At 35.9% G+C, this 12,786-nt stretch overlaps 1 protein-coding gene across 2 annotated transcripts in view; it reads left to right on the forward strand.

Annotated features, from left to right (window-relative positions):
* The window catches only part of LOC126416038 (muscle-specific protein 300 kDa-like), a 643,030-nt gene that overhangs the window by 199,461 nt on the left and 430,783 nt on the right, over window positions 1–12,786 (forward strand). For both annotated transcript variants that reach the window (XM_050083501.1, XM_050083503.1), the window contains exons 15-22: window positions 688–852; window positions 955–1,084; window positions 1,785–1,978; window positions 2,465–2,647; window positions 2,738–2,872; window positions 2,990–3,124; window positions 5,059–5,432; window positions 9,350–9,458. In XM_050083501.1, coding sequence (XP_049939458.1) covers window positions 688–852; window positions 955–1,084; window positions 1,785–1,978; window positions 2,465–2,647; window positions 2,738–2,872; window positions 2,990–3,124; window positions 5,059–5,432; window positions 9,350–9,458 — 1,425 coding nt within the window. The remainder of the gene's footprint in view (window positions 1–687; window positions 853–954; window positions 1,085–1,784; window positions 1,979–2,464; window positions 2,648–2,737; window positions 2,873–2,989; window positions 3,125–5,058; window positions 5,433–9,349; window positions 9,459–12,786) is intronic.

Genomic DNA, 12,786 nt, shown 5'->3' on the forward strand with positions numbered 1-12,786 from the left:
GAGCTACAAATTTCTCCACCCAGCACAAGTCAGGCTCAGGCACTGACCATATGGTCAACATTTGCCAGTCCAGTCATTTCTGGACTCGAACCACAATGTGTTAAGTAAGTATCACTCACAGATTAGGCCTAATGACTGTTCCAAATGACCAACTGCTGCCTACAAGGCAGTATGACAAACGATCTATGATCATGGGACATGTGATCAGGATGTTACCAATCCCTCCGGCTGTTGTTGCCAGTTGATGACGCTTGATGATACCGCCGCTTTGTTTTCGAGCAGCTCTTCATTTTACCTCGCAAGGGCAGAGTGGAGCCTGCACCAGACCTCCCCACCTCAGAAAAAAATTTAAGGAGATACTGGGAAACGAACCCAGGTACTTCTGTACTGAATGCAGCGACCCAAACCGTTCAGCTAAGGGAATGAATATAATTGTTCTGCAATACTACATCTTTAGTTAGAAGGCTGTAAATAAACAAATTTAACTACCGCAGCCACTAAGAAATTACAGAGCTTCAATTAGTTAAGACTTTGACCTCTTTCCATCACCCCTTCCCCTCTCCCCCAGATTAGAGTTCTGTCTTAGTGTGGTATTAGAAACCATTGAACACAATTATAGATTTCCAAATGTAATGTTAAATTAAGTGTGGCCAGTTTCTATCAGCATGCTCCATTTTATGATCACAGCACGTTAAACAGTACATGCATGCTGGCGATATTCTAAGAAACCGGAAGGACTACCGAGCAGGGATTGACAAACTACAGAAGTGGTTGCGTACTGCAGAATCTGTTCTGTCTTCATCACAATTAAGTTCGACTGAAAAGATAAAAGCTTATGGACAGAGACTACAGGTAAGGTATTTTTTTATATAGTATCTTGTAAGTTATGCCAAATGTAACATTGGTAAGACTTCAAATAATTTGCTTTAATCTTTATTTCTCTTGCTTATTCAGCAACTACAAAGTGAAGTGGAAGACATTGAAGATCTATTTAAGAATGTCAGCAAGATTTTCCAGTCCATGCTTCAAGATCTTTCTCGGGAGGAAGTAGACAGAATCATGAACACACTTAAAAAGGAGAAAGGTGATTACCGTAAATCCGTATCTAGAAGTGTGTGATGGAATGTTTAATATTTGATATCATGTATCTTATGGCAGTTAAGATTATAGTTAATCTAATCATACAGCTAATAAGTTTTTATGTCAGGTTGTATCAAATGTTTGCTCTCTTAGCTGTTCCAATATGCTAGCCAACATATTGTATCTGTTCCATTTCATGATCTATTGCGGTACTGTAAGGCCTGATCTCTCATTATTAGTCAGTAGCATCTGAATGTTATCCATACAGTGATGTTTTCAGTTTGTGTGAAAGTAGGAATTTTATGATGTGTATTCATATTCTACATGTTTGCCAAGAAAATATGTAGAAAATAAGATATTATATGTGTTTCTTTTTCTGTTCACTTTTTTACCTGACTGAAATAATACTGTAATTTTTAAAAAATTAAATTTACAAGCTTGAAAGAATGCATTTTTCTTTACAGTGTTATCATATTAATCTATCTGAATACATCAAAGATGAAAATCTTATTTGTCAAGAAAGAGAAGTATAAAGTTTTTATTAGACATCAGTTAATAACAAACATGACTGCCATCACTTGTTTACTAAATAAAACTCAATGCAGTGTAGTGTAAAAAGTCTGCTTTGTGTGATGCAACCAATCAGACTATTTGTGTTACGCATGCACATAGCAGAGTACTAAACAGTGTATTTCTTTTGACAGAGGCTCTTGTTCGTGTCCGAGCATTAATACCAATGCAGCTCCACCTTTTCCACCAAATCCTAGTGCAACAAGAGTCCCTGGAAACAGGACAGGCGGAAATCAGTCAATGGCTTGATGAGGCAGAAACCTTCTTGTCATCACTATCACTTACAGGTGGTCAGGAGAGTGTCCAAGCTCAACTTGACAGGCACAAGGTTAGAGTACACTTTTAAGTCGATAGTAACTTACTTATTTGTATAGTGTAACTTTGATACATCATGAGAAAACTTTCTGTTCTTTGTAATCTCTGTAGTATGTCAACAGAACAAATTTTGTAGTAAACATTAAAGAAAAATGAAATGTATTATGTATGCCCAATAATCTCAAATCTGCTTGTAATACTGTACATACTCATTTTTCTGTCTGTATGACAAATATAATTTCTTATGCTAGCACTGTTATTGTGCTCTTTCAGAAATTGTTGATATATCTTTTTAAATTTTTGCTTCCTTGGATATTACAATGAATTCTCCTAAACAAAAATCTAGAGAATTAAAAATGTGTCACTTTGACTGGTAACATGGCACCATCAGTGATTATGTTATTGAAATTGTGCAATATTGATAACCATGTGAGTGATATCAACATATCTGGTAAAATTATTCCTTTAAATATATAACTATCTTTCTGCATTTATACAGGCATTCTTTTCACGAACTCTGTATTATAAGTCAATGCTTGAAAGCAAAAACAAAATATTCCAAAGTATTGTGAAATCAGTGGATCACACAGAAGGTGTTGATACAGAAGATTTCAACCTCAAAATGATACAACTGAATGATCGTTTTGCGCGTGTAACACAGCAAGCACAGCAATGGGAACAAGTAAGTATTTCTATTCCTAGAAGAACACAAAGGTACTAGTACTAAGAATTGGTTTGGTCAACAGAGATTCACTAACCTTTTTTTTAACAGAAACTGCAGGAGGCTAATAGATGTTGGCATAATTTCCAAGAAAGTGAAAAGATTATTTCAGAATGGTTGCAGAAGGCAGAAAAACTCATTTCTGAAAAACATATAGACACAAAACAAACAATTGAAGTTCACAAGGTATGTGACTATTGAAGACAACATTAATACTTAAGCTATTATTTAACATGGTTATATTTTTTCTTCTGTTGCAATTTTTATGTGGAATACTTAACTATTTGTCTTCATAATTGATAGGCTTTCTTTGAACGAGTGAATGAACATTGGATTCAAGATCTGATAAATGCAGCCCAGGACTTGAGAAATTGTTTGCCTGCAGATCAGCAAGGTACTATCAAGGCTATAGTTGACAGGCTTCAAGCAAAATGGAAGGTATGTAAAATGTTAACAGTGGTTTAAGACAGTAGTAGATACATCAGATCTTTTGAACGTTCTGCAAACACTTTGGCATTTGCTAAGTTACACATTTGTACACCAAATGACCTTTTATTTACAATCACATCCAACCAAAAACTCTTAAATGATCTAGAAGCCACATCTGCAACCATGTTTTATGATCTGGCTGATAGGTCAAGCTCACCTCTATCTCTCCCGATTTCAACAATTTCCTTTCCAGTGCGCCCGCAGCTTGCATGTGGTCAAAGAGTGACATGTTTTATTTTAAGTATGAGTTTTTTGCTGCATTATTTACTCATAATGATAAAAGTTACATGACGAGTTCATTTTGGTGTTTTGCCATTATCTAGTGTACCTGTGAGGATGGTGTAATATGTATAATGTTCCTTATTTCTATGTTAGTCTTATGCTTACATTGTGTAATATGTATCACTACAAGTAAATAAATAAATAGTGCAGCAAAAAACTTGCAGTTAAAATAAAATATGTAATTCTTCAACCAATTTTCCTAAACCTGTACAGCTTTTCTTGCATACCTTACTACATTAACCCATCTCTGCTTATTTGAATGTTTCTGACAGATTATGACTGTGTTGGAATTCAGTTGATCGCAGATCTTTGCCTCTGATGTGGCTTGCTGATTGCCTCAGTGGACTTTAAAAATTATTCCTTTCTACATTAGTGTTACATGACTTGTGTAAACATGATATACAGTATTCTTCCCTTATCCTGTTACCTGTACTTCTTTCTCTAAAATCTGATGGTAAGAACTGAAAATTGCTAAAGAATAAGAATGGTTGGAATTACCATTAATGACTTACTTGCCATATTGCTATATGTTTAATATCTGGGAATGGTGCCTATTACTCCAGCAACCACTAACCAAGCATATGTGTAACAACTTTCACGCAAGAACTATGAACTTTGCAAAAGAAATGTTTTGTAGCTTATTGGAGTTAGCCAAGGTAACATTGGTGTAATTGGTGACCAGGGATGTAAGACCACCAAAAGAGTAGCATGGTCATAGAAGATGGAATCATAAAACTCTGAAATGAGCACAGTTACACATAAGACAGTAAATAATATTTTCCTTTCACTCTAAGGAAGAAATATGTTTTTGTTATTTCTGTCTGACCGTCCCTTCACCAGTGTGAACTTGTGCCTCATCTCTAATGACCATATCATTGTCATGACACTAAATTACATTATCTTTGCTTTCTGTTTTCCATGAAAATTAGTGTTTGATGTAATCTTAAAGTTAGATTAAAATATATAAACCTTGTGTTACTCCTACTTAACGTTATCAGGTCTCTTGGTTTGTCATTAACTTTATGCAATACAAGTGAGAGGAATAATCATATTATACAATATTCCATTTATGTGTAGTCAATAGTTAACAGACAATATATTGAGGATCTCAGGAGCTTCGTAGGACTATGAGTAGACATTTGCTGCATAGGATTTATTTTTAAAATTTGTTACCCTGGACTGATATTGAGCTTTGTGTCCATCTTCAGTGCTACACTTTACCATTAACTCACATGAAAATCATTGATACGTGTACATGTGTGGTAGTACAAGCCTCATTTTATAAAAAAGAAAGCAAGCACTGCCCAAACGAACAAATGTCAACAAGATAACTGAAGCAAAATTTGGTCTGACAGTTACTACCTTACATGAGGCATGTACTAAATCACATGTGCGTAAGACTGATTATAGTACATGTATCAAAGACACATATTGGTACTTATGGTGTGCCGCAGCTGATGTCGACTTAGTCACAATGGTTTTCCTGAGATTCATGTGAGACGTATAAAACAAGTATATTGAGGATTCTTTGTGGAAAGTTGTTAATTGCTGTAGTAAATTTAACTGTGTATGAGAGCTGAATTTTTTCTCACTGTCAACAGGAAATACTGTCCTTCGCACCACTCCACCTAATGCGGTTGGAATTCCGGCTGGATGAGGCAACATTTAACCAGTATTTGAAAGACATTGAGAAAGAGATTTCAGCAGAACAGCAGGCATTTGATCGTCATGAAGATGTCGAAGCTATCCTGACAAGGCATCGTGAGTTCTTCACACCTGGTACAAAGGGAATTTTGTGTCAGGTTGAACGGTGCCTTGAAACTATGACCAAAGTGACAACCTCAAGTAGTGATACTCAACTGGCTGAAGCGCTTTCCCAGGTCCAAAAACAGTGGCAAGTTGTGTCACGCCGTATAGACAACATGTTGCAACATCTGCAGCAAGTACCAGCTCAGTGGGAGAAATATCATCAAAAGTAAGATTGCTGCCCCATTCATTTGGTGTAATCTTTGCACAATTTCTTAATTTTAAAATTAAAATCAATTGATTGGTGTATTCATTAATGATAAGAAGTCTTTGTACATTCCAACAAGTTAAAAATATCTGAAGAATGGACTATACAGGAATAGTAGGATTATTTTCTCGGCATTAATCACTATTAGATTCTCTACAGTTCACAAAAACCAGGAGATCGTAATTCATCCAGAGTCATAAACAGCATATTGTCACTGCAATCACTGTTCTCTGTTTTGTGCCTTATTCATCGTTGTCACGCAAGTCATCGAAGTGGTATCAAATAAATACATTTGCACCAGGTGGCCGAACTCCCCGAAAGGGACTCCCAGACAAAATATGCCATATGCACATTTGTTTTGTCATTTCTTGATAATTTTGGCACTTTACTAGTTAAGAAAATCTTTTGACTGTTTTCTTTCTTGGTCTCCCCTTGGTTTTCCTACCCAACATTTTTTCTTCCAATACGGGTTCAAAATTTATTTTGTCTAAATAAAGGCTCAAAAAGTTTTTCTTTGTTATTGGGGTACTTTCTGTGAAGTTTTCCAACTTGTTGATCACTTGTAAAATCTATGATAGAATAGTGTTTTCTTTCTGTCCAGTGGGTCCTCATCAACTTTCTCCAGAGTCACATTTCCATCACTTTTAAGCGTTCTGTGTCTCTCTACAACAATGTGTATCTTTCACTGCCCTGTATGAACACACTCCAGATGAACATCTTGACTTTCTTTTCCACCTCTTCTGTACTAATCTACTTATTCACTAGTAGTTGTCTTCTTTCATTGAAGCCATGCATGCCCTTGTAGTATATATAAGCAAAATTTGCAAGAATATGGAATTCTGCCTGACAAGAAAGAGAAGCACACACAAGGCATGGTTGGATATCAGTGTAACATTGCACACATACTCTTCCTCAGTGGGTTTGTGAAAGATTAGATTTTTTATTGAAATCATTGCCACCATTTGACTGTAAGTTTGTATTATTCATTTATTCTGATATTGTGATTTCAGCTTTAGAGTTATTTTCAAGTGCAAATCATTGGACATGATTCTTGCTTGCCACAGCACAATGTGTTAAAGTGTGCCCATTGTGCATAATGTTAGCTTTAATCCCTGCTCTTAATTTGCCATCAGATCTTATGATGAGATGACTGGCATATATGTTGACATGTGTGGTGTATGCCAAAATATGTGTAGTACATTTTGACACTGACATGTCATTCAGACATGTTGGATATTTACTGATTTGACATCTCCTTTCCATTGGAAAATTTTCTACAGTCAGAATCACAGTAGCAAAATAAATTAATAATGAAAACTTATAGACAGATGGCTGCAACAGTTTCTTTCAAAAAGTGTACTATGACTGTGGTCTTCAACCAAGGAAAAATCGTTAAATAATTGGGTTTTAATTCTATGTGACAGATAGAACAACCAGCAGAGTCTGTAGTGTTGTTCCTGTCTCATGTTGTTACCAGGCCTGTTAAGAGAAATTATGAAAGACAGGAAGATGTCATATATTTTTACAAGATAGCATTATTAGCATCTGAAAGCATTTGAAAGGGACCTCATTCTAGATCTCTATTTGACCAGTTGGTCAAATTATTCAATACTCAAATTTGTGGTGCATTTGGATGTGACAGTGGCCCAATGTTGGACAATTTAGAAACTGTAGGGCAGGCACAATTGTCATCAGAGTTCTGGTCGACCATGTATGACCACCACAGTGGGGGATTGCCGTATTTTGTACCGAGCACATCGTAAGCCTTTCACGTCTGCACTTGGTGTCCGAGAACAAGTAATGGACTCACTACAACATTTTGTGTTATCTCGTACCATTGTTCAGAGATTAGCAATAGCTGGACTTTGGGAATATCGCCCCATGTGTAGGCTGCCATTACATCACAACACGGACAGCTGCATTTGGAATGGCATCGTGACTGGGAGGTATGGACTGCTGATGAATGACATTGTGATCTGTGATGAATTGAGGGTCTGCACTATCCTGGATAACCATTGTTGGCAAGTATGGTGGTGACCTTGGGAGATATCATGGTCTTCTTAAGTTTGGGAGGAGCAGAGTAGTGATAGTCGTGGCACCAAGGTATGGGGAGCCATCTGGGATGAATTCAGGTCACAACTGGTAGCAATAGAAGGAACTTGATGGACCAGCTCGCCTCTGGAGAGGATGCAGTGGTTTTAGACACCCTTACAGGCAAATTAGTGCTTGGATCCAGGCAGAGGTGGTGCACTGTCATACTGATAAGTGGTCTTATACTCCCAAGTTCTTCGCAAAGTTGACTTGATTTTGTAATTAGTGAAGTACTATCATAGTATGTCTCTGAACCCATGAAGTGTATGACAGTGTAATTACAAGACTCCCCTATTGTTTGTAGTATTGCAGTAAGACTGATTAGGGGAATTTATGCAGTCAAATACCGTTGGTACTATTTGATATGATTCAAGAATAATCATTCAAATTGAAATAATAATAATAATATTTGTGGCTATAAGGAAGCAGCTACTTACTCGTCACTGAAACAGTTACACGTGGAGCAGGTCTGCTGAACACACTAATTAAAAAAAAAAAGTTGAACTTCTTGTTGAAATTGCTTCATCACAAGTACAACCAGAAAAGAGAAAGGTCAACACATGGAGATTAACGAAAGAAATGGAGGAGAAAATGTACATTTACAGAAATTAAGACAATCTTATTCTGAATGTGGAATGAATAGAGACGTAAGCTGCGAGAAAAGATTAAAAAATAACAGCTAAGATTCCAGTTCCTAAATACTGGTAACAATGAACTTGCTTTCATACATGAGGTCATGGATGCGTGTTAGTTGCACGTGAAGCTAATATAACTGATTAGAATCTTGATTAAAGAAGAATTTTTGTCATAAATATGTGGCTGACTGGGGGACGAGAGCTACTGGTTTATAATTTCTGTATACCTGACTGTGTATCAATGCTGTGGGGTAAATCCCAAACATCTCTCACTGTTGATTATGAGCCAAGCATTGTATGGGGGCGTTGAGGTTGTATGTCCCTCGGTATTACGTGAGAGGGCCAAGATGTATGGTGGCACTTGGGTTTATTTTCTTCCACCTTTTCATTTCACATTGATGCCAGTGATACAAAAAAAAATGCTACATTGTGCAAGCAGTCAAAGTATTTTCACCATTAGATTCAATAGACTTTCTGCTCGTCATTTCTATTTTGATTCACAGCTAGTATGTCCTTTGCCTCTTTGTTACTGCTTGTTGCATTTTTCAGTAATTTGTTTGTATTATTTTGATGTATTTGGTATTATACTTCTTTTTCAGCTTTTCCTGTTTATTATATTTCCCCCAGTTTCTATCCACATCTGTCCAATTTTTTTCCGTCATTTGCTATTCTTTCATCATATTTTCCATTCCCCCTGCCCCTCTCTCTCTCCCCTGATGCAACATTTGGAGCAATTAAACTGTTGTGTACCTCACACTTTCCTTCTCCCGATTACTGTGTTTCTGCTGATGGAGGAGGATTTAAAAACAACAGTAAAGCTAGAGATTTAGCTTTGTTCTTTAATTAATATTTCTCCTAGCACTTTTTTAGTTGTTTCTGCGCCAAAGGTAATAATCAAATTGTCCTCTTCAGTCACAAATATTAGCAAATAATAGCAGAAAGCGGATTAAAGAAATGCATCCTTTTTGTTCACTCTTTCTTCTCCATGATGAGCAGCTTCATTTCATGGTTTTTGTTTTATGTTTTAAACAGTACCTTGGTATTTGATACTTGTTTAACATAATTATTATGTGAGATTCTGCTTTCTTTTTTGTGTCTGGTGCTTTGAAATGAAGATTGTTGAATGATACTCAATTTATTTTTTGCTAACAGATTTAATGAAATGGTGACTTGGATGGATTCAGTCGACAGAAGTTTAAAAAATATAGTCAATGAGGTGAACACACTTGAAGAATTTGAAAAAGAAAGGGCCATTTTCCAGGTAATGACCCATCTTTACTGCTATCTGCTTTTTTGAATTTTTCATACCATATACCAAGTCTTCTGTGACTTATTAGAGCTAATACTGTGATTAAAATGTGAATGAAACTGGAAAGTAAGTCTGCTAATGTTGCAGACTGTGTTACATTCAGTGTGCTGTAAAGTTATCAACCAAAAGTATGTGTAAGAGTGCTATTTCAAAAGTGCTTAAATGATTTAATGTCACTAATTTTCTCATATTCATTTGTTCACTGTTATTAGGTTGTACATCATGATTAGAGAAAATGTATAGTCAAATATTTATTTAATCTTTCTTTCCTCAAAATACTCGTATTTAGACTCTTTTAACAAGTGGGGTATACAGCCTCACGTGGTTTTCTAAATACTAATGCCCTGCCATTGGTTCATACCAACATGTACCATATCTCATCATACCAGGCCATTTTTTCCTTGGTTCAAGTATCAAGTGGCACTGTTCCTGTGGCCACACAAATTTCTGTGTGCTTTGATACCCAGAGAGCAGAGGTAGGAGTGTGGGGTTGTGGCATTTATATCCCATAGTGAGGAGAGGGTTTGGATGATATAGTTAGTCATTGTCCAGCATTGACTTGGCAATTTTTTTGCTGCTCAGTGACCCATCAGTACATTGCTACAGTCCACAGTAGTTTATGCATTTTTTATAATCATATTATGCAACACTACGTGTGAAAAGCCCATTGCCTGCATGACCCCAGAGTTGGAGTGTTCCATTCATTGGGCACCTGCGATATGGCCATGATCAGATTTACTGATACTGTGCACCTTGTCCATACTGTGCTCAATTCTCATGCTAACAGCCAGTGCAAGGTCTGACAATTTCCCATTCATATACCAAACTGAACTATTCCCTTTGCTGTTTTGACAGGAGTGCTCTATTTTCAATGCAGTATTTATCTCTCATTCAGTTGCTTATGAGTCTTTGACCTCAAACCTAATGGGAATGTATTTCAGGTCCTCTCTCATAAAAATAACATTTCTATAAATTTACTGGGCACCTTCCCTTTACTAACTGCTAGTTCTCTTCCTCAGTCTCTAAAGAGGAAGCTTAGTTTTATATTATTTAGAGGAAATGATATTGTTTCCACTGCCTTCATACAGTTTACATATGCCAGTTTTGTTTTGGTAGGTGGAACATAAGCACTCAGAAGATCAGAAAATCACAGGATCACTCTCACTCTTCCTATCTCTCTAACTTCGTGAATATAGCTATTGTATATTCTTGTTATCCCAAGTCCTAATATCTGTTAGTCATCACCCACCCACCCACACACACACACACACACACACACACACACACACACACACGCACACACGCACACACAAAATCACACATTTACAAATGCATTTGTTATTGCAAGTAGTCCATATTTTTTTGACATGCACTGGAAGTCATCTGACTTACCGTTTCCAACTTTATAATACTTTATTATCTGCTTCATGCCCCATGCATCTTATAGCCTCTTGGCTGCCCCAAGCCTTTTGTCTTCTATCAACCTCAGCAACTGCTAATAAACCATCACTGTAGATGGCACTTGACATGTGAGGATGTGTAGAGCAATTTTCTGATCTAGTGCCATCCATCATTTTTTGGAAGGAGGGTGGTTGCCCTTCCTCTGTTTTTCCTTGCTATTTTCATCTTGAAACTTCCATTATCACAGAAATTTTGTTTTTTAATTCACTGACAGGAACTCATTTTTATTTTTGTGTCATTTGTATTCATTTGTCATCAGCTGGCTTACTGAATTTTGTTCCCAGATTTATAATTTCAAAACAACTAGTATTTATTTTGTGCTCTATATATGGTTTTTTAAGTAACTTTTTAGTAGAATTCTTTTACAAACTTTTTAAACCCAGCTGATTACTTACTCAGTGAAGTAACATCTTAAAGTTACTTTACACAATATAACTTATAAAGAGAAAATATTGATAGGAATAAGTTTTCAACTGAAAACCTGTAATTTAATCTTGTATTTGCCTGCCTTTCAGTGTTAGGTGATTTTAGTCTTTTCACACACCTGATATCTATATATGCCTAAAGCATAATTCAAAATTATTTGTACAGCCCAGTTCTACTTGGGCAACAATAATAAAGTAAATCCTTTCAAATTTTAGTTCTTGAAAGGAGGGTTTTGAATTTAAAAAACCTGGCAATATATTTTTGAGAAACATAGCCTTATTTTTATCTTTCTTTTTCTCATGCTCTCCTGGGGGAAACAGCTACAGACATTCATGGTAACTTGTTATTTGGCATACTAGTATTAAGTAAGCTTCAAACTTAGCTTGATGCCTAAAAATATTTTAAGACAACAGCATTTTATGTAAAATTTGCTGCTTATCCCTCTTCTAGTTAGAATAGATATGTCATGACTGTTGGACAACAGATCTTGAAAGATAGTTGCTTTGTTAATATTTTCATAGACATTGAATTGTGAAGGTGACTAATAACACAGATTGAGAAAAAAGTGTTGAACTGAATGATTTCAGTCTGTGCTCAATGTAAAGAAATGTCCCATTTGAGTGCAGATAACCAAATTTCAAAAGTTTTAGAATTACTTGTATATTTATATTATTTTCATTTACACAAATTAATGAAGCAGACACAAATAATCAGAATTAAATGCAGTTTGCAGGGAGAAAATCGAAGTAATTACTTTGAGATCAATCAGGTGGTGAGAAATTAATTTTATGTTGGAGAGGCACTTTCAAATAGGAGCGAAAAGGTTAGGTAGCAAGATGTGAAAATGTGAATTACTTAAGTAGTAAAGCAAACTCTTCTGCTGATGGTAGCACTCTGGGAAATGTGAATTGTCTACATAGAGAACAAAGCTCTTTTGTTGAAACACAAATTATTGTGTACATTGTCTCATACAGAAACAATACACTTAAGATTACTTATTCTAGAGGATGCTGATTAACATTTTAGTTGTACGTGAAGAACTAAGATGTTATCATTGAATCTGGTCATTGACTTGGTTTTGATATTGGGCCTATTGTCTAGATTTCTAGAAAATGACTCACATGTTTGTTCGTTAAAGTTTAGTTTCACAACAGAAGATACTCATTTGAGTTGTTTTGATTGTAAATGTTGTATTCAAAGGTACTATTTATGTTTATCAAGTAGAGGAAGAAAATAGTGAGCTACAAATGAAATATATGTGAAGTCGATTTTTCATCAGTGGATAGGCCATTTGCACTTACATGAAGAATGTTGGGACCAAGTAGAACTGACATTAGTGAAGTGTCAGATTGAGGTGATGATGTGCATATTTCAAACAGTCCATGAAGTTGCT

The sequence above is a fragment of the Schistocerca serialis genome, chromosome 8 (genome assembly GCF_023864345.2).
Source record: "Schistocerca serialis cubense isolate TAMUIC-IGC-003099 chromosome 8, iqSchSeri2.2, whole genome shotgun sequence".
Classification (NCBI taxonomy): domain Eukaryota; kingdom Metazoa; phylum Arthropoda; class Insecta; order Orthoptera; family Acrididae; genus Schistocerca; species Schistocerca serialis.